The sequence below is a fragment of the Salmo salar genome, chromosome 19, assembly GCF_965601325.2.
Source record: "Salmo salar chromosome 19, fSalSal1, whole genome shotgun sequence".
NCBI classification, from domain to species: domain Eukaryota; kingdom Metazoa; phylum Chordata; class Actinopteri; order Salmoniformes; family Salmonidae; genus Salmo; species Salmo salar.
This window is the reverse complement of record NC_138309.1, coordinates 5945399-5968495: the sequence shown is the minus strand read 5'-3', so window position 1 is coordinate 5968495 and position 23097 is coordinate 5945399. Positions and strand designations below refer to the sequence as shown.

The window sequence follows — 23097 nt, the reverse complement described above, 5'->3', positions numbered from 1 at the left end:
TAAATGATATCCCTTTAAGAGCAACTGGGACATAGCGGTGCAAGAAAAGGAGAGGAGGGGGAGAAGAAAGAGGATTTAAAAATAAAAGGAAGAAAGATACATGGAGGGAGGAGGGAGAGCGAGCAATAAAAAAAGAAAGATGACATCCTCGCAATTGAACAGCCGAGGTGGAGCGATAGGCTGCGTCCCGGCGCGATCGCTCTTAGCTAGGGTCAGGGCTTGAATCAAACAACGAGGCTTCGACAAACAAGCGATTGGCCTGTTGGAGGAAAATCGGAAGAATAGATTCATAAATTAAAATAATGAACTGCTACTCTTTCAAATGCGTTTATTGTAACACTGATAGTAGTTGTCATTGTGCGTAATGCATTACTTTTCATTTTAAGATCGAGCTATTACTATATGACTACGGCTTTATAAATAACATTGATTTTGTGCGTTCAGATATTTGGTTTCAAAGTCATTAATGCCAAGAGATATGCGTTCCTTATGCTTTGATAAAATTAAAGTTAGAAACCAAAGTCAAAGATAAATAGGCCACTATTGGAGCTGGCAATTCCACTCAGGCAGTCAGCCTAGTCGAAACGCCTGCGTGAATTTGAATAGCTTGAATACTCCTGTTAGATAAATATTTTTACAAAGTACATTTTTGATAGTTGCATGTCCCTTTCGGATGATCAATAGCATACTTTTCTTGCTGCATTTGAATACTGTCAACATAGATCTTCTCGCCACAATCATTAACAGTGCGATTAAATATTATGCCAACGGTTTACAGTCGAATCGCCATCAGGATAACTTAGCTGATTTTATACTCTTCGTCGCTTTGGTGCAAAATGGATGCTGCTTGGAGCAATTTTCTCTTCCAGGTAAGTTTTAATTGACCTTCTTTCTAGTCGTGTGTGCGCTTTTCTGATGAATGGCTGTTGAATATTTTTTTTGTCTGCAGGGGCCTGGCCATTTAGGTAAACGAAGTAGCATTTACTCTAAACCAGTGGTTCCCAAACTTTTTATCGTCCCGTTACCCCTTCAAACATTCAACCTCCAGCTGCGTAACCCCTCTAGCACCAGGGTCAGCGCACTCTGAAACGTTGTTTTTTGCCATCATCGTAAGCCTGCCACACACACAACGCGTCTTTCTTTTCCCCAACGCAGTTAAGCCAGAACCACGCCCCGTTATTCGGAGAGGCGTTCTACAACGCTTTGAGCGCTCTCCAAGTCCGGAAGTGAATATCACCTAGCGCCAAATTTCAGTCACTGATTCATAACATTTGCCCTTATATTTCAAGATTGAAAAATATAATAACATAATGTGGACAGAGCTATCCATTAACGTCCTTTAATGCGCGAAGACAGATTCAATGGCTGTAGCATAGCGTAATTCGACTGAATGATTAGCTAACATATTTGAGAAATTATGAATAAGCATATGCTTTTACCTGATAATAGACTACTAATGATAATATAGCAACTTTAAATACTGACCTAGTAACGTTTAGTAGCCTAGGTTAACTTAGCTGACCTTCAATGGAGGGAATTCAGCAGAGTTCTGAGCTATTTTTACAAGTAATTGACACTAAAAATAAATACATGGGCAAATGTTACCAAACATGATAATAATAGTCCTGCATTATGGTAGGCAGCTAATTGATTAAATTACACTTTCCATCCTTACCTTGGAAGGCCACTGTCTTTGCGCTGATCGCCTGTGAGTGAGACAACGTTAGCTAGCCAATGGGAGCGTAGTAGAACGTCCCTCTAAATAATGGGGCGTAGTTTTGGCTTAACTGCATTGGGAAAAAGAAAGACACGTAAGATACATTTATTAAACATAAGAATGAGTGTGTTTTTGTCACAACCCGACTTGTGGGAAGTGACAAAGAGCTCTTATAGGACCAGGGCACAAATAATAATATTATAATAGTCAATCATTTTTCTCTTACATATACAACTTTTTGTTCCTCGAAGATTGTGAATAATTAAACACAGGGTAATGAGAAGGGTGTGCTTGAAAGGTTGCACATAACTCTGCAATGTTGGGTTGTATTGGAGAGAGTCTCAGTCTTAAATCATTTCCCACACAGTCTGTGCCTGTATTTAGTTTTCATGCTAGTGCGGGCATAGAATCCACTCTCGCATAGGTCCGTGGTTGGAAAGGGCGTCAGTGTCTTAAACGGCGCGATTTACCAAGGCAGGATACTCTGTGCGCAGCCCAATCCAGAAATCTGGCAGTGGCTTCTGATTCAATTCAATTTTCACAGAACCACTTGTTGCAATTTCGATGAGGCTCTCTTGTTCAGATATCGGTAAGTGGACTGGAGGCAGGGCATGAAAGGGATAAAGAATCCAGTTGTTTGTGCCATCCGTTTCGGGAAAGTACCTGCCTAATTGCGCACCCAACTCACTCAGGTACTTCGCTATATCTCATATGACATTGTCCGTAAGCTTGAGTTCATTTGCACACACAAAAATCATACAATGATGGAAAGACCTGTGTGTTGTCCTTGTTAATGCAGACAGAGAAGAGCTCCAACTTCTTAATCATAGCCTCAATTTTGTCCCGAGCATTGAATATAGTTGCGGAGAGTCCCTGTAATCCTAGATTCAGATCAGTCAGGTGAGAAAAACATCACCCAGGTAGGCCAGTCTTGTGAGGAACTCGTCATCATGCAAGCGGTCAGACAAGTGAAAATTATGGTCAGTGAAGAAAACTAAGCTCGTCTCTCAATAAAAAAAAAATGCGTGTCAATACTTTGCCCCTTGATAACCAGCGCACTTCTGTATGTTGTAAAAGCATAACATGGTCGCTGCCAATATCATTGCATAGTGCAGAAAATATACGGGAGTTCAGGGACTTTGCTTTAACAAAGTTAACCATTTTCACTGTAGTGTCCAAAACGTCTTTCAAGCTGTCAGGCATTCCTTTGGCAGCAAGAGTCTCTTGGTGGATGCTGCAGTGTACCCAAGTGGCGTCGGGAGCAACTGCTTGCACGCGCGTTACCACTCCACTATGTCTCCCTGTCATCGCTTTTGTGCAATCAGTACTGATACCAACACATCTTGACCACCAAAGTCTATTTGATGTCACAAAGCTGTCCAGTACTTTAAAAATATCCTCTCCTGTTGTTCTGGTTTCCAGTGGTTTGCAGAAGAGGATGTCTTCCTTAATTGACCCCCCATAAATGTGACGGACATATACCAGGAGCTGTGCCAGGCCCGCCACGTCTGTTGACTCATCCAGCTGTAACGCATAGAATTCACTGGCTTGTATACGAAGCAGTATTTGTTTCAAAACATCTCCCGCCATGTCACTGATGCGTCGTGAAACAGTGTTGTTTGATGGAGATTTTGTCTGTATAGTTATTTTGGCCTTTTCCCCCAGCATTGTCCCAGCCATATCCGCGGCAGTAGGAAGAATTAAGTCCCCCACAATAGTATGGGGCATGCCTATCCTAGCCACTTGGTAGCTTACCATATAAGATGCTTCTATCTCCTTATTAATGGTATCTGTTGCTTTTATACATGTCTTACTACTCGAAAGTTGGCTTAATTCTCGCTCCAAAAACTCCCGTGGCTTATTTTTCAAATTGGTCTGTTTTGTTTCTAAATGTCTGCTTAAGAGTGAATGTTTCATCGAGTTGTGAGATAGTACTTTTGCACATATAACACAGTGTGGCTGAGGAAAGGCACTACTCCCAATATAAGTGAAACCCAATCAATGTAGTTCTCATCATATTTGCGCCTCTTCGATGGTCCAACGTCCCTGTCTGTTGTTCGGTGCTTTCCCGGGTAAGGGGGCAGTAGCTCTTCGGTTGCATCAGATTCATAACTGTCAGTTTCCATGCTAGTTGGCCTAACAACAAATGTAGAATTACTGATGCTAGCATTGGATGTGCTCATGGAAGCAGAACAACTTTTGTCATCGACAGGTGCAGGTGTAGTTCTGCTGGTAGTGGCAGTACTACCAGTAGAGCTGGTATGTGTCTCTATGGCCTTACTTTTTTTAACCATTTATAAATTTTTGAGCAAATGGAATGAGCAGCAGCTACGTACTGACCATTTGTGGAATTCCCACAAGAGTAACGGTTAATGTGATTGGATGTTAATTATTTGACTAGGCTAGCTGTATTTCACATTGTGTTGTTGTTTCGCTGAACACTAGATGGTTTAATTTTATTTTTGCAGTGAAACGAGGCTACTCAGTCGAGAAAAAAAACTCACCCAAATATATTGCCCCGTTGGAAAATATAAATGTTTTGAAAATGTGAAGAATGTTTTTTTTTATATATATATATTTTTTTAATTATAAAAAAAAAAAAAGTGAATCACATTTTTATTTGGTGTACCCCGACGGCATTGTGCGTACTCCTGGGGGTACCCCAGTTTGGGAATACCTGCCCTAGACAATGCAGTGACTTTCTGCTGATGGCTGTGTTTATTTCTCCAGACTACTCCCACCCAAAACCAAGTGGAGGGGACCCTCCAATCCGAACTCTTACCAGTCCATATGGCCTCTCCTCAGACCCCTCCCACAGAGCACATAGTCCATCCTCCTTCCACGGTGGACACTGCTGCCCTCAATGAAGAACCCTTACCTGGTGAGAGAATCATGGGTTGTGAAATACCATTGCTTCTTCAGCTGTTATCAGCAATTGAGTGGAAAAGGAAGTAATGTAGATTGCCAAACAAGTGGTCTGTTATCCTGTTATAAGCATAATGTGTTAGTCTTCATACTATTATATTTTGAATTGATAGGGATACTATTATTAATGTGCATTTCCTCTCTCTGTCTTCCTCTCTCATCCCCTCTCTTCTTCCGGTCTTCCGTCCTACAGTGAAGACGGTGTCCCGGCCTGCCCGTGTGCCCCACATCTGTGCCATATGCAGCAAGCAGTTCAAGAACAACTACAACCTGCGGCGGCACCAGTCGGTCCACACCGGGGTACGCATGAAGCGAGCAGGGGAGCAGGAGGAGGGGGCAAAGGAGGGTGGCAATGGTGCCGGCCCAGCGCAGGTGGTGTCGGGAGGTAGGACGGAGAGGTACACGGTCCCCCTCACCCTGCTCCACCTCTCCGTTCCTCCCCCTCTCCCCCCTCCCAGCGTGCTGGCGTCCCAGCAGCCAGCTGTGGGTAGTCAGGATGGCGAAGAGGTTGCCATGGCAAGCGTAGTGGCTAGCGTTAACCCCCATGCTCCTCCTGCAGCTGTTGACATGGGGGCGGGGGCGACAGTACAGGTGGGTCAGGGTGCTTCTGTAGGTTGTTGTTGTTGTCGTCCGTGAAAAGGAAAACTAGACTTTAGGTTTGTCTTGCATGGTCTTTATGGAAATTGTGGAAAAGCCTTATTTTCAATAGAGGGAATTCAGCATTTTATGCAATCGGTGCAGAGAAATGATCTAGGTGTAGCGAGCCATGTGTGTCTGCGTGGTTCGGAAAGACACAGAGAATCGACAATATGATATGTAAATAATCAACAAGGCATGTGTAATAGTCATGTCCGACAATGCATAAAAAACGATGTTTGTACTCCTCACAAACAATGTTTGTTCTCCTCACCCCCTCCCCCCCAGCGGCCATCGAACCCGAACCCTGTGCGGAAGAATCACGCTTGTGAAACGTGCGGGAAGGCCTTCCGAGACGTCTACCACCTTAACCGACACCGTCTCTCCCACTCGGATGAGAAACCCTTCTCCTGCCCCATCTGCCAGCAGAGGTTCAAGAGGAAGGACCGCATGAGCCACCACGTGCGCTCTCACCAAGGTGGTGTGGAGAAACCCTACGTGTGCCCCCACTGTGCCAAGGCTTTCTCCAGGTGAGAATGGCACGCTATAGGCCAGAGAGCAGGGTTGTGTTCATTAGGGCAGGCAACAGAAAAGGTTTTCACATATTGCCTCTCCCTCTCTCTGTATTTCAAGCCGCTTTCTTACGCTTTGTGTCTGTGATACACTCCAATGAGTTTGTCAGATGTTTTAGACCTCAAAAGTAGTCAAGAAGAGTCCACATCCCATGCCATTAGTTGTGTAGATGCAGCTGTAAGGCTCAACCCAAAATGAATGGAACATTTAAGCACCACAAATCTTTTATCTTTTTCATTCATATTGGGTTGTGGCATTTAGCTGTATCGACACAACACACGCCCTGGATCTCAAAAGACAGCTGACAAAGTTTTAATTTGGAAGTTCACATTTTCAGCAGGAGAAAGTGTATAACAAGGTATTGTGGTCTCAACCCTTCCTGTCTCCCTTCTTTCAGGCCCGACCATCTCAACAGTCATGTCAGACAAGTCCACTCTTCTGAACGACCCTTCAAGTGTCCGGTACTTGATGTTTGTGCTACTTTATATCCTTTTACACCACTCAAATCCCAGTACAGTCATTGTTAACCATGAATTTGCTTCTCTGTACCTTAAATCCTTCGTACCATAACTATCCATTGTAACAAAATTGGGGTTGGGATCAATTCCATTTAAATTCAGTCAATTCAGGAGGTGAATTGGAATTTGAGTTTACTTCCTTAATTGACTGAATTGAAATGGAATTGACTCCAACCCTGAATTAAATAAAATGAAAGATCGTTTTGCTATTAACCCTGAGCCTACAATTTCCGCTTCCCCGCGGAATGGTAATTAACATAATACAAAAATCACCATCAAAATCCATCTGTTTAAGCTAAAAAAAATGTTTTGCGTGGGCTGTGCATCCGCTGATATCGCCCTTCCGCATCTACGGTGGTGGCAGAGCTAGAGCGGTGTTTGTCAGACCATGAGACATCCCAAAATTGCTGTTGTCATAAAAAAGTCCGACCGGTTTGGCCGACAAAGTATTAAGACCAATCTGTTGAAAGATGACTCTCACGAACGTGGTGGTGTTCTCCCTCATTATGGGGTATAAATTGATGCTGAAAAAAAATGTATTGTGTACATTTTAGAATAAGGCTGTAACATAACAAAATGTGGAAAAAGTGAAAGGGTCTGAATACTTTCTGAATGCACTGTATTTATTGAGATAGTTTAGTGCCTAAAATAAGGGGTTAAATATATGTTACATTTTTTTTTTAAGTTTGCTGATCTTCCTTATCTCTCAGATATAGGAGAGATGCTTCAGAACAAACTTCCTTTAGATTTTTGTGGGGACTCTGTTGATTCCATTGAATCTGTTATTCAATGCTAATAGCAGTAATGCCAAATTCATCCAATAATGTTTTTATACATTTCTTGGATACATTAGGCGGTCTTAAAATAAAAAACTGCCCGGCTTAGACAGGGCTTAAACTCTAGAGGGTTAAACTACTGCTTTCTCTGTATCTTTATTGATAACCAGTCGTTCCTCATGTGATGATGTGTTTAGACGTGCGAATCCAGCTTCGCCACGAGGGACCGGCTACGTGCCCATATGATCCGCCACGAGGAGAAGGTCCCGTGCCACATATGCGGCAAGCTCCTGTCTGCTGCCTACATCACCGATCACATGAGGGTCCACAACCAATCGCAGCACCACGCCTGCCATCTCTGTAACCGCAGTGAGTGTCTGTCAACACCCCAGATTGTTTGATGGGTTCACGAAAAGTTGATGTTAATAAATGTTTCGAGTTTATAAGTGGTTTATCTGATCTTAATAAACATTCAAAGTTTATAAATGGTTTATTTAGAAGTAATAAACATTTGTCAAGTCCTGGTACACACACATGCTTGGTATATAATCAATAAACATTTAAATGGGCTATCAGCAGTTACTACATCCATTTTTGTACATATACACTGAACAAAAATATATATAAACGCAACATGTAAACTGTTGTTCCCATGTTTAATGAGATGAAAACTCCCAGAAATGTTCCATATGCACAAAAAGCTTTTTTTGTACACAAATTTGTTTATATCCCTGTTAGTGAGCATTTCTCCTTTGCCAAGATAATCCATCCACCTGACAGGTGTGGCATATCAAGAAGCTGATTAAACACCACGATCATTACACAGATAGACCTTGTGCTGGGGACAATAAAAGGCCACTTTAAAGTGTGTGTGTGGAGGGGAGGGGGGGGGGGGGTGCTGAGGAGTAGTTATGTCTGTAATGAAGCCCTTTTGTGGAGGAAAAACTCATTCTGATTGGCTGGGCCTGGCTCACAAGTGGATGGGCCTATGTCCTCCCAGACCCACCCATGGCTGCACCCCTGCCCAGTCATGAAATCCATAGATTAGGGCCTAATTCAATTGACTGATTTCCTTATATGAACTGTAACGCAGTAAAATCTTTAAAGTTGTTGCATGTTTAATTTATATTTTTGGTTCAGTGGAAATTAATGACATATAAACTCAGCAAAAAAAGAAACTTTTTTCAGGACCCTGTCTTTGAAAGATAATTCGTAAAATTCCAAATAACTTCACAGATCTTCATTGTAAAGGGTTTAAATACTGTTTCCCATGCTTGTTCAAAGAATCAAATCAAATGTATTTATATAGCCCTTCATACATCAGCTGATATCTCAAAGTGCTGTACAGAAACCCCAAACAGCAAGCAATGCAGGTGTAGAAGCACGGTGGCTAGGAAAAACTCCCTAGAAAGGCCAACACCTAGGAAGAAACCTAGAGAGGAACCAGGCTATGAGGGGTGGCCAGTCCTCTTCTGGCTGTGCCGGGTGGAGATTATAACAGCACATGGCCTAGATGTTCAAATGTTCATAAATGACCAGCATTGTCAAATAATAATAATCATAGTAGTTGTCGAGGGTGCAACAAGTCAGCAACACAAGAGTAAGTGTCAGTTGGCTTTTTCATAGCCGATCTTTGACAGTATCTCTACCGCTCCTGCTGTCTCTAGAGAGTTGAAAACAGCAGGTCTGGGACAGGTAGCACGTCCGGTGAATAGGTCAGGGTTCCAGCAGGTCTGGGACAACAGGTCTGGGACAGGTAGCACGTCCGGTGAACAGGTCAGGGTTCCATAGCTGCAGGCAGAACAGTTGGAACTGGAGCAGCAGCACGGCCAGGTGAACTGGGGACAGCAAGGAGTCATCAAGCCAGGTAGTCCTGAGGCATGGTCCTAGGGCTCAGGTCCTCCGAGAGAGAGAAAGAAAGAAGGAGAAAGAGAGAATTAGAGAGAGCATATTTAAATTCACACAGGACACCGGAAAAGACAAGAGAAATACTCCAGATGTGACAGACTGACCCTAGCCCCCCGACACAAACTACTGCAGCATAAATACTGGAGGCTGAGACAGGAGGGGTCAGGAGACACTGTGGCCCCATCCGATGAAACCCCTGGACAGGGCCAAACAGGTAGGATATAACCCCACCCACTTTGCCAAAGCACAGCCTCCACACCACTGGAGGGATATCTCCAACCACCAACATACCATCCCGGGACAAGGCCGAGTATAGCCCACAAAGATCTCCGCCACGGCACAGCCCAAGGGGGAGCACCAACCCAGACAGGAAGACCACGTCAGTGACTCAACCCACTCAAGTGACGCACCCCTCCCAGGGACGGCATGGAAGAACACCAGTAAGCCAGTGACTCAGCCCCCGTAATAGGGGTAGAGGCAGAGAATCCCAGTGGAAAGAGGGGAACCGGCCAGGCAGAGACAGCAAGGGCGGTTCGTTGCTCCAGCCTTTCCGTTCACCTTCACACCCCTGGGCCAGACTACACTTAATCATAGGACCTACTGAAGAGATATGTCTTCAGTAAAGACTTAAAGGTTGAGACTGAGTCTACGTCTCTCACATGGGTAGGCAGACTATTCCATAAAAATGGAGCTCTATAGGAGAAAGCCCTGCCTCCAGCTGTTTGCTTAGAAATTCTAGGAACAATTAGGAGGCTCGCGTCTTGTGACCGTACCGTACGTGTAGGTATGTACGGCAGGACCAAATCGGAAAGATAGGTAGGCGCAAGCCCATGTAATGGTTTGTAGGTTAGCAGTAAAACCTTGAAATCAGCCCTTGCCTTAACAGGAAGCCAGTGTAGGGGGGCTAGCACTGAAGTAATATGATCACATTTTTTGGTTCTAGTCAGGATTTTAGCAGTCGTATTTAGCACTAACTGAAGTTTATTTAGTGCTTTATCCGGGTAGCCGGAAAGTAGAGCATTGCAGTAGTCCAACCTAGAAGTAACAAAGGCATGGATTAATTTTTCTGCGTCATTTTTGGACAGAAAGTTTCTGATTTTTGCAATGTTACGTGGATGGAAAAAAGCTGTCCTTGAAACAGTCTTGATATGTTCTTCAAAAGAGAGATCAGGGTCCAGAGTAACGCCGAGGTCCTTCACAGTTTTATTTGAGACGACTGTACAACCATCAAGATTAATTGTCAGATTCAACAGAAGATCTCTTTGTTTCTTGGGACCTAGAACAAGCATCTCTGTTTTGTCTGAGTTTAAGAGTAGAAAGTTTGCAGCCATCCACTTCCTTATGTATGAGACACAGGCTTCTAGCGAGGGCAATTTTGTGGCTTCACCATGTTTCATTGAAATGTACAGCTGTGTGTCATCCGCATAGCAGTGAAATTTAACATTATGTTTTCGAATGACATCCCCAAGAGGTAAAATATATAGTGAAAACAATAGTGGTCCTAAAACGGAACCTTGAGGAACACTGAAATTTACAGTTGATTTGTCAGAGGACAAACCATTCACAGAGACAAACTGATATCTTTCCGACAGAACTTGTCCATGTAGACCAATTTGGGTTTCCAATCTCTCAAAAAAGAATGTGGTGATCGATGGTATCAAAAGCAGCACTAAGATCTAGGAGCACGAGGACAGACGCAGAACCTCGGTCTGACGTCATTAAAAGGTCATTTACCACCTTCACAAGTGCAGTCTCAGTGCTATGATGGGGTCTAAAACCAGACTGAAGCGTTTCGTATAAATTGTTTGTCTTCAGGAAGGCAGTGAGTTGCTGTGCAACAGCTTTTTCAATTTTTTTTGAGAGGAATGGAAGATTCGATATAGGCTGATAGTTTTTATATTTTCTGGGTCAAGGTTTGGCTTTTTCAAGAAAGGCTTTATTACTGCCACTTTTAGTGAGCTTGGTACACATCCGGTGGATAGAGAGCCGTTTATTATGTTCAACATAGGAGGGCCAAGCACAGGAAGCAGCTCTTTCAGTAGTTTAGTTGGAATAGGGTCCAGTATGCAGCTTGAGGGTTTGGAGGCCATGATTTTTTTCATCATTGTGTCAAGAGATATAGTACTAAAACACTTTAGTGTCTCCCTTGATCCTAGGTCCTGGCAGGGTTGTGCAGACTCAGGACAACGGAGCTTTGGAGGAATACGCAGATTTAACCTCTATAGGGTAGGGGGCAGTATTGGCACGGCCGGATAAAAAACGTACCCGATTTAATCTGGTTATTACTACTGCCCAGAAACTAGAATATGCATATAATTGTTTGATTTGGATAGAAAATTTGATTTGGATAAAGTTTCTAAAACTGTTTGAATGGTGTCTGTGAGTATAAAAGAACTCATATGGCAGGCAAAAACCTGAGAAGATTCCTTACAGGAAGTGCCCTCTCAGACCATTTCTTGGCCTTCTACACTCTCTTTATTGAAAACTGAGGATCTCTGCTGTAACGTGACACTTCCTACGGCTCCCATAGGCTCTCAGAAGGCGGCAAAACGTTGAATGATGACTTTGGAGCCCCTGGCTGAAAAACAGTAGCGCATTTGGATAGTGGTCGATCAGAGAACAATGAGACTGGGGGCGGTGCACGAGCCGACACCATGTTTTTATTTTTTTGTCTTTGAACGAAAACAGGGTTTCGAAACGCGTCGTGCGCGTCACCCTTCTTTACCCTTTCGGATAGTGTCTTGAACGAACGAACAAAACGCCCCTATTTGGATATAACTATGGATTATTTTGAACCAAACCAACATTTGTTATTGAAGTAGAAGTCCTGGGAGTGCATTCTGACGAAGAACAGCAAAGGTAATAACATTTTTCTTATAGTAAATCTGACTTTGGTGAGGGCTAAACTTGGTGGGTGTCTAAATAGCTAGCCCTGTGATGCCGGGCTATCTACTCAGAATATTGCAAAATGTGCTTTCACCGAAAAGCTATTTTAAAATCGGACATAGCGAGTGCATAAAGGAGTTCTGTATCTATAATTCTTAAAATAATTGTTATGTTTTTTGTGAACGTTTATCGTGAGTAATTTAGTAAATTCACCGGAAGTTTGCGGTGGGTATGCTAGTTCTGAACGTCACATGCTAATGTAAAAAGCTGGTTTTTGATATAAATATGAACTTGATTGAACAAAACATGCATGTATTGTATAACATAATGTCCTAGGATTGTCATCTGATGAAGATCATCAAAGGTTAGTGCTGCATTTCGCTGTGGTTTGGGTTTATGTGACATTATATGCTAGCTTGAAAAATGGGTGTCTGATTATTTCTGGCTGGGTACTCTGCTGACATAATCTAATGTTTTGCTTTTGTTGTAAAGCCTTTTTGAAATCGGACAGTGTGGTTAGATTAACGAGAGTCTTGTCTTTAAAATGGTGTAAAATAGTCATATGTTTGAGAAATTGAAGTAATAGCATTTCTAAGGTATTTGAATATCGCGCCACGGGATTACACTGGCTGTTGCGTAGGTGGGACGATTTCATCCCACCTAGCCCAGAGAGGTTAATGGTTCTTGGTTGGGGTCTGAGCAGATTATTTGTTGCGATTGCGAACGTAATAAAATGGTGGTCCGAAAGTCCAGGGTTATGAGGAAAAACATTAAGATCCACAACATTTATTCCATGGGACAAAACTAGGTCCAGAGTATGACTGTGGCAGTGAGTAGGTCCAGAGACATGTTGGACAAAACCCACTGAGTCGATGATGGCTCCGAAAGCCTTTTGGAGTGGGTCTGTGGACTTTTCCATGTGAATATTAAAGTCACCAAGAATTAGAATATTATCTGCGATGACTACAAGGTCCGATAGGAATTCAAGGAACTCAGTGAGGAACGCTGCATATGGCCCAGGAGGCCTGTAAACAGTAGCTATAAAAAGTGATTGAGTAGGCTGCATAGATTTCATGACTAGAAGCTCAAAAGACGAAAACATCGTTGTTTTTTGGGGGTAAATTTAAATTTGCTATCATAAATGTTAGCAACACCTCCGCCTTTGCGGGATGCACGGGGGATATGGTCACTAGTGTAACCGGGGGGTGAGGCCTCATTTAACACAGTAAATTCATCAGGCTTAAGCCATGTTTCAGTCAGGCCAATCACATCAAGATTATGATCCGTGATTAGTTCATTGACTATAACTGCCTTTGAAGTGAGGGATCTAACATTAAGTAGCCCTATTTTGAGATGTGAGGTATCACAATCGCTTTCAATAATGGCAGGGATGGAGGAGGTCTTTATACTAGTGAGATTTCTAAAGCGAACACCGCCATCTTAAATTTTGCCCAACCTAGATCGAGGCACAGACACGGTCTCAATGGGGATAGCTGAGCTGACTACACTGACTGTGATAGTGGCAGACTCCACTGAGCTGGCAGGCTGGCTAACAGCCTGCTGCCTGGCCTTCACCCTATTTCATTGTGGAGCTAGGGGAGTTAGAGCCCTGTCTATGTTCGTAGATAAGATGAGAGCACCCCTCCAGCTAGGATGGAGTCCATCACTCCTCAACAGGCCAGGCCTGGTCCTGTTTGTGGGTGAGTCCCAGAAAGAGGGCCAATTATCTACAAATTCTATCTTTTGGGAGGGGCAGAACACAGTTTTCAACCAGCGATTGAGTTGTGAGACTCTGCTGTAGAGCTCATCACTCACCCTAACTGGGAGGGGGCCAGAGACAATTAATCGATGCCGACACATCTTTCTAGCTGATTTACACGCTGAAGCTATGTTGCGCTTGGTGACCTCTGACTGTTTCATCCTAACATCGTTGGTGCAGACGTGGATAACAATATCTCTATACTCTCTACACTCGCCAGTTTTAGCTTTAGCCAGCACCGTCTTTAGATTAGCCTTAACGTCGGTAGACCTGCCCCCTGGTAAACAGTGTATGATCGCTGGATGATTCGTTTTTAGTCTAATACTGCGGGTAATGGAGTCACCAATGACTAGGGTTTTCAATTTGTCAGAGCTAAAGGTGAGAGTCTTCGGCGTCTCAGACCCCACAGCGGGAGGAGCAGAGACCAGAGAAGTTTCGGCCTCCGACTCGCTTAATGGGGAGTACCGGTTGAAAGTTTCTGTCGGCTGAATAAGTGACACCGGTTGAGCATTCCTACAGCGTTTCCCTCCAGAAGCCATGAGAAAGTTGTCCGGCTGCGGGGACCGTGCGAGGGGGTTTATACTAACATTACTATCTGTACTTACTGGTGCCACAGATGCTGTTTCATCATTTCCTACACCGAAATTGCCCTTGCCTAACGATTGCGTCTGAAGCTGGGCTTGCAGCATAGCTATCCTCGCCATAAGGCGATCGTTCTCCTGTATATTATAAGTACAACGACTGCAATTAGAAGGCATCATGTTAATGTTACTTAGCTTCGGCTGTTTGAAGTCCTGACGAACCATGTCCAGATAAAAACTTCCGGGGTGAAAAAGTTGAATGAAAAAAGTTGAGTGAGGGAAAAGCAAAAAATATACGGTAATGAAAAAGTAAAAACCGTGAAGTAGTCAGGTAGCAAAGACAGTCCCCTATAGGCTGCTGTAAACTCACTGTTAATCAGAGACAGTCCCCTATAGGCTGCTGTGTTTGGGTAGGGACCATAAACAATTAATGAACATGCACCTGTGGAACGGTCGTTAAGACGCTAACAGCTTACAGACGGTAGGTAATTAAGGTCACAGTTATGAAAGCTTAGGACACTAAAGAGGCCTTTCTACTGACTCTGAAAAACACAAAAGAAAGATGCCCAGGGTCCTTGCTCATCTGAGTGAATGTGCCTTAGGCATGCTGCAAGGAGGCATGAGGACTGCAGATGGGGCCAGGGCAATAAATTGCAATGTCCGTACTGTGAGACGCCTAAGACAGCGCTACAGGGAGACAGGACGGACAGCTGATCGTCCTCGCAGTTGCAGACCACGTATAACAACACCTGCACAGGATCGGTACATCCGAATATCACCTGCGGGACAGGTACAGGATGGCAACAACAACTGCCCGAGTTACACCAGGAACGCACAATCCCTCCGTCAGTGCTTAGACTGTCCACAATAGGCTGAGAGAGGCTGGACTGAGGGCTTGTAGGCCTGTTGTAAGGCAGGTCCTCACCAGACATCACCGGCAACAACGTCCCCTATGGGCACAAACCCACTGTCGCTGGACCAGACAGGACTGGCAAAAAGTGCGCTTCACTGACGAGTCGCGGTTTTGTCTCACCTGGGGTGATGGTCGGATTTGCGTTTATCGTTGAAGGAATGAGCATTACACCGAGGCCTGTACTCTGGATCGCCCCACACCGCCCCAGACCATCGGACTGAGCTTGTTGTCATTGCAAGCAATCTCAACGCTGTGCGTTACAGAGAAGACATTCTCCTCCCTCATGTGGTACCCTTCCTGCAGGCTTATGCTGACATGACCCTCCAGCATGACAATGCCACCAGCCATCAGCCATTCTCCTTGTTCTGTGCGTGATTTCCTGCAAGACAGGAATGTCAGTGTTCTGCCATGGCCAGCGAAGAGCCCAGATCTCAATCCCATTGACCACGTCTGGGAACTTTTGGATCGGAGAGTGAAGGCTAGGACCATTCCCCCCAGAAATGTCCGGGAACTTGCAGGTGCCTTGGTGGAAGAGTGGGGTAACATCTCACAGCATGAACTGGCAAAACTAGTACAGTCCATAAGGAGGAGATGCATTGCAGTAGGGATCCCTTCACCCCCATTCCCGCTCGGATCCCGTTAACGGGATTGATTTGACAACATCCAGTGAAATTGCAGCGCGCCAAATTCAAAAACATAAATACTCATAATAAGAATTCATTAAACATACAAGTGTTATACATCAAAATATAGCTTAACTTCTTGTTAATCCAGTGTCAGATTTCAAAAAGGCTTTACGGCGAAAGCAGACCATGCGATTATCTGAGGACAGCACCCCGCATACAAACACAAGAAAATACTATTTCAGCCAGCCAGGTGCGACACAAAAATCAGAAATAACAATATAATTCATGCCTTACCTTTGAAGATCTTCTTATGTTGGCACGCCAAAATGTCCCAGAACCATCACAAATGGTCCTTTTGTTCGATAAATTTCTTCTTTATATCCCCAAAATGTCAATTTATTTGGCGCGTTTGATTCAGAAATACACCGGTTTCAACTCACCCAACATGCCTACAAAGTATCTAATAAGTTACCTGTAAACTTGGTCCAAACATTTCAAACAACTTTCCTAATCAAACCTTAGGTTTCCTAAAACGTAAATAATCTATAAAATTTAAGACGGGATAAACTGTGTTCAATACCGGACGAAAACAAAGTAAAGCACGTTCCAGGTCGTGCGCACCAAAAGACTTGAGTCCCTCCTGAGTGACACATGGAAATAACAGGGCTACTTCTTCATTTCTCAAAAGAAAAACCATCAACCAATTTCTAAAGACTGATGACATCTAGTGGAAGCCATACGAACTGCAAGCAAATTCCTATTAAAAAGAGCTTCCCATAGAAAATTAATAGAAAACACATTGACCTCAAAAAAAAATTTCCCTGGGTGGATTGTGCTCGGGGTTTCGCCTGCCAAATCAGTTCTGTTATACTCACAGACATTATTCAAACAGTTTTAGAAACTTCAGAGTGTTTTCTATCCAAATCTACTACTAATATGCAAATTCCAGCTTCTGGGCCTGAATATCAGGCATTTTACTTTGGGCACGCTTTTCATTCGGACGTCAAAATACTGCCTCCTAGCCTTAAGAAGTTTTAATGCAGCTGGATACTGACTGTTACTTTTCATTTTAACCCCCCCCCCCCCATTGTTCAGGGACACTTTATTCCATTTCTGTTAGTCACATGTCTGTGGAAGTTGTTTTCTTTATATATATATATATATTATATATATATATATATATATATATATATATATATATATATATATATATATATATATATATATATATATATATATATATATATATATATATCATTGATTCTTGAAGAACATAACGTAAAAATGGCTCATGAGCTTAATTCAGCTGTCACACCCCTTTGGAAGCCAAAATATAAACTTGTATTACTCCAATGTTCATAAACAAACACTGTATAGACCCAAAACATGGTTAAAACAATACTTTTGATATCATGGATGGTCAGTCCTTTCATCCATAGCTCTGTCTATGAATTAGAGAGTGGTTATGTTCAGCTTTTTACCAAAACAGAGAGGGGTTGGTCAGTTTATTTTTTTGGACTGCGGATTGGCCCTTTTAAAGGAACACATTTTCATTCTAGCCCGCCTACCCTACCTTATAAAGCAGGGATCATCAACTAGATTCAGCCGCGGGCCGATTTATTTCTTGAGTGGATGGTCAGGTGGCCGAAACAAAGTTACAAATATTTTGAAGACTGCAAAATGACAGCAAGAAGCCCAAACAGATATAATATTTGAAAAAAACATAATTTCAAACCTTACTTGAACCTTACTTGAGGTTACAACAAACTTAATAGTCAAAGTACAAGTCTGTCAGAAGCTCTGAAGGGGTGCTCATGCACAAACTAGGCATCTCTGCTCTTCTAGGCGTTGGGCCAAAGTAACAATGTGTTCCCTTATTTCTGTTCTTCTATTAGTCCTTTCCCTGAGAGTGAAGTCACAGAACATCCTACCACAATAACAAGAAACAATACGCTACATGTAGTAACACATTTGCAGAGACACAGAGGACACAACAATGTCCACTACAATACGATCACATGCAGTCAAAAGTTTGGACACCTACTCACTCTAGGGTTTTTATTTATTTTTACTATTTTCAGACATCAAAACTAGGAAGTAACATGTAGTAACCAAAAAAAGTGATAAACAAATCAAAATATATTTGAGATTCTTCAAAGTAGCCACAATTTGCCTTGATGACAGTTTTGCACACTCTTGGCATTCTCTCAACCAGCTTCATGAGGTAGTCACCTGGAATGCGTTTAAATTAACAGGTGTCTTGTTAAGTTAATTTTTGGAATTTCTTTCCTTCATAATGCCTTTGAGCCAATCAGTTGTGTTGTGACAAGGTAGGGTTGGTATACAGAAGATGGCTCCATTTGGTAAAAGACCAAGGCCATATTATGGCAATTACAGGCCAAACAAGCAAAGATAAATTGAAGACATGAAGGTCAGTCAATCTGGAAAATTTCAAGAACTTTGAAAGTTTCTTCAAGTGCAGTCACAATTAACATCAAGCACTATGATGAAACTGGCTCTCATAAGGACCACAACAGGAAAGGAAGACCCAGAGTTACCTCTGCTGCAGAGGATAAGTTCATTAGAGTTACCAGCCTCAGAAATTGCAGCCCAAATATATGCTTCACGGAGTTCAAATAACAGACACATCTCAACATCAACTGTTCAGAGGTGACTGCATGAATCAGGCCTTCATGGTCGAATTGCTGAAGAGAAACCACTACTTAAGGACACCAATAAGAAGAAATGACATGCTTGGGCCAAGAAACTCGAGTAATGGACATTAGACCGGTGGAAATCTGTCCTTTGGTCTGATGAGTCCAAATTTGAGATTTTCCAACCGCCGTGTCTTTGTGAGACGCAGACTAGGTGAACCGATGATCTCTGCTTGTGTGTTTCCCACCATGAAGCATGGAGGAGGAGGTGTGATGGTGTGGGGGTTCTTTGCTGGTGACACTGTCAGTGATTTATTTAGAATTCAAGGCACACTTAACCAGCATGGCTACCACAGCATTCTGCAGCGATACGCCATCCCATCTAGTTTGCATTTAGTGGGACTATCATTTGTTTTTCAACAGGACAATGACCCAACACACCTCCATGCTGTGTAAGGGCTATTTGACCAAGGAGAGTGATGCAGTGCTGCATCAGATAACCTGGCCTCCACAATCACCTAACCTCAACCCAATTGAGATGGGTTGGGATGAGTTGGACCACAGAGTGAAGGAAAAGCAGTCAACGTGCTCGGCATATGTGGGAACTCCTTCAAGACTGTTGGAAAAGCATTCCAGGTGAAGCTGGTTGAGAGAATGCCAAAAGTGTGCAAAGCTGTCATTAAGGCAAAGGGTGGCTACTTTGAAGAATCTAAAATATATTTTGATTTATTTAACAATTTTTTTGGTTACTACATGATTCCATATGTGTTATTTTATAGATTTGATGTCTTCAATATTATTGTACAATGTAGATAATAGTAAAAATAAAGAAAAACCCTTGAATGAGTAGGTGTGTCCAAACCTTTGACGGGTACTGTATATCTCTTTATCATGCGTGGGAATAATTTGGAACAGATTTCTAAAATCAAAATCACTTGGAGCAGATTTGCTGTTGTTTTTACAGTCTTAGTCCAACAATGTTTTTTTGTTTTGCTCCAAAAACTTGCGGGGCCAAGTAAAATCACCTGCCTTTTGGGGAGCCGCGCTATAAAGCATTACTTGTAAAGCCTTGAAATGATTCTAACTGCTAACTCTCTGCGTCTCCTCCAGGCTTCACCACTCTGACCTACCTGCGCGTCCACGCCCAGAAGCACCACGGCCAGGAGTGGAAGGAGAGTGCTGGTGTCTTCGGCGGCACGGGCTCCGGTGGTGTCCTTGTGTGCCAGCTGTGCGGGGTGCACTGCAAGACCCCCACCCAGCTGCAGGGCCACATGGGCACCCACAACACAGGGGGCCAAGGGGGATCTCCCGGCCCTGTCACCTCTAGTGGGGCATCCAGCTCCTCCGTGTCCCTTGGCAACATGGTGTCCGCCCCAAACTTCTACGTCAGCGGCAACACGGTGGTGGACCTGCTAGTGTCGGATTGTTCCAGCATCCAGCCTCAGTCCCACAGTTAGCAGAGTGGAGCCTCCGTTGAACCACAGCCCCTTGAGTCCCTAAGTCCTATAGTGAGAGGTTAGGAGGACAAAGGGGGCTTGCTTATGGGAGAGCCACAGTAAAGAATATAGCTACTCGAAATCCCATAGCTAGTGGAAAAGGGGGAAAGGGCCAGAGCGGGCTGGCTTAGGGGAGAGAAAGAGGCAGGGAGAAAGTATGCGAGAACAGTTAGGAGAATGTGGCGAAAGGGGGAGACATATGTCCTGTACGCTGCTGATTCGATGACACTAGATAACGACAAATACGAAAGTGAGTGTCCCCAACGTGGCTGAACTTTCTTGCACTTTCAGGACTCCTATGACACTGTGGTCTTGTGTGCATCTACTCTATCCCTCTCCCTCCCTCCTTCCACCCTTTGTCTCCCTCAGTCCCTGCAACTACTCCTCTCTGCTAGTAATGTACCATATTTTGTAACTGTATGTCAGAAACACTTTCCTTTTGCCTCCATTTTGTCGTTCTCTTTTCCGAGCCTTCAAAAGAAAGGCTTGTAGTAAGAAGTTGGGGGGTGATATAAAAGAGTAACAGGGAAATTATATTACAAAAGGGTGCGTATAAGAGGATATTCTGAAAGAGAATGAATGGTTGAGGGGGAGAATAGCACATAAGTCAGGGGCTGCTACCTTCCAGAAATGGAGAGGAGTAGACACGGTGTATAAATTGTGTTATCATAGAGTATATGGATGTAGTCTGTTTTAAATAGGGCCAACGCTGTATCTGGAGGTTAGCCCATACTGTAATGGTGATTATGAACAGTGTACTTTATCTATTTGTTTCAGGTACAGTAGAGAGAAAAAAACATTGGCAAAGTTGAGTTAAGGAGTATCAAGCACCTTACAAATGTTGACTTTTAATTTCCCCCAAGGTTCAGACAGGTATTTACTCTGCGTCTTCCTCTCTGGGACGGCCACATTTTAATACACAATGGAGATGCTCATGACTGCTACTGTACAGCCAGGCGCATGACACAGTTCACTTGCACCTAAAACACAATTTGCATGAAAGTGAAACTAAGACAACTTTACTTTTCCTAAAAGCAAGAAGTTATCATGCTACAAGAACATTAGCAGCAGTCCCCCTTACACTACAGATCAAGTGGCCATTGATTCAGTCAAATGAATTGAACCCATGTCTGCCATTTTCTTTGTTTGTAACTGTCTCCTTTGTTTTGTTCCTTGTACGAGTTCACCGTATTAAAACTCATTCATTCGAATTCTAGACACCACCATGTATAGTGCACAGCGTTCTGATCACAACTCATATTATGACTTACCGCTCCCCATGAATCTGAGAAAGATCACTTGTCCTCAGATCATTTTGGTTGTTAGACTTTTTCAGTGGTTAAGGTGTGATGTCATGGAAGGGCTTTAAAGGTCAAAGGTCAGGTTGAGATAAGTATATCCAGGTACTACTAGTGTTCTATGCCCCACCCCTAGTATGCTTTCAACAAGTCCTGGTTTTGTACTGAAGTGCTTAATTTCATCTGTTTAGTGTTGGCATGTTAGCTTGAAAAAAATTTGTAGAATTATTTAATTTTGAGACTTGTTCTTCCTGTTAAGAAATGTAATGATTTAATCAAAGTTATTTTAGGGTTCCCGCATTAAGCAAAACAAATTATATTTTTTAACTATATTCTATAAACCTGTACAGCTCTTGCGATACATCTTAATGCCTTATTGTACTCAACTGCGTTTTAATTATTTTATTCTGAACTATTTAAAATCTTAGTCATGGATTTATTAAGGACATTAATGGGATGTATTTATATTTTTATATTTCAACAGTATGCATGTCTATGAACAGTTGTTGGAGCCAAACAATTTTTGACGCTTACCACGATCATGAATATTAAGTTATTATTTTGTAGATGAAGTAGAGATCATGTTATTTTGTAATTTTTACTATTAAAAGTAAAACGACTAAACAGATGAGGTCAGGGGTGTCCATTATTTATTTGGTGTTTGTGTGTGTCACACACATGCTTGAGATAGAAAGTGTAAGGATTTTTTGTCAATGTCAGATAAGTTGTAATGAGAATGGTGGGCGGTGGCATGCAACTGGTAACAACATTTGTATGGTGGTATCTCTGACTAGTAAAATATATTAAGTGTGAGATGAGCATTTTTTTATTTGCACCAAAGAAAACAAGTGATAGACAACAATACAGATAAAAACATTTTTACTTTTTTTAAAACATGTGCAGGTGTGGTTGGAAACCCAAGGGCTTGTATAAAAAAAAACACCACAAAAATAAATACAATACATAAGTACAAAAATAAAAAAGGTTTGTTAAAACAGATTAAAAAAACTACTAATTATAAATGAATTGATCAGTAATTAAGAAAATATATTTGTTTTCTTTAAATGTACAGTTGAAGTCAGAAGTTTACATACACTTAGGTTGAAGTCATTAAAACTCATTTTACAACCACTCCACAAATTTCTTGTTAACAAACTATAGTTTTGGCAAGTCGGTTAGGACATCTAATTTGTCCATGACAAGTAATTTTTCCAACAATTGTTTACAGACAGATTATTTCACTTATATTTCACTGTGTCACAATTCCAGTGGGTCAGAAGTTTACATACACTAAGTTGACTGCCTTTAAACAGCTTTGAAAATTCCAGAAAATTATGTCATGGCTTTGGAAGCTTCTGATAGGCTAATTGACATAATTTCAGTCAATTGGAGGTGTACCTGTGGATGTATTTCAAGGCCTACTTTCAACCTCAGTGCCTCTTTGCTTGACACCATGGGAAAATCAAAATAAAATCAGCCAAGGCCTCAGAAAAAATATTGTAAACCTCCACAAGTCTGGTTCATCCATGGGAGAAATTTCCAAACACCTGAAGGTACCACGTTCATCTGTACAAACAATAGTACGCAACTATAAACACCATGGGACCACGCAGCCGTCATACCACTCAGGAAGAAGACGCGTTCTGTCTCCTAGAGATGAACGTACTTTGGTGCGAAAAGTGCTAATTAATCTCAGAACAACAGCAAAGGACCTTGTGAAGATGCTGGAGGAAACAGGTGCAAAAGTATCTATATCCACATTAAAACGAGACCTATATCGACATAACCTGAAAGGCCGCTCAGCAAGGAAGAAGCCACTGCACCAAAACTG

The 23097-nt window shown here is 42.6% G+C and overlaps 1 protein-coding gene across 3 annotated transcripts; it reads left to right on the top strand.

The window, feature by feature from the left end:
- Nucleotides 1-24: 24 nt before the first annotated feature.
- On the top strand, nt 25-22079 carry LOC106578332 (myc-associated zinc finger protein). 3 transcript variants are annotated; one of them, XM_082965577.1, is made up of 7 exons: nt 25-869; nt 4448-4598; nt 4836-4942; nt 5567-5808; nt 6249-6321; nt 7343-7514; nt 19583-22079. In XM_082965577.1, exons 1-7 carry the CDS (start codon nt 837-839, stop codon nt 19927-19929), a joined length of 1125 nt encoding a protein of 374 aa, XP_082821703.1. In that variant the 5' UTR covers nt 25-836; the 3' UTR covers nt 19930-22079. The 3 variants fall into 3 exon arrangements, with proteins under 3 accessions (XP_082821703.1, XP_014012506.2, XP_014012505.2); XM_014157031.3 differs by having other exon boundaries at nt 4836-5233; nt 6249-6312; XM_014157030.3 differs by having other exon boundaries at nt 4836-5233.
- The last annotated feature ends 1018 nt before the right edge of the window (nt 22080-23097 follow it).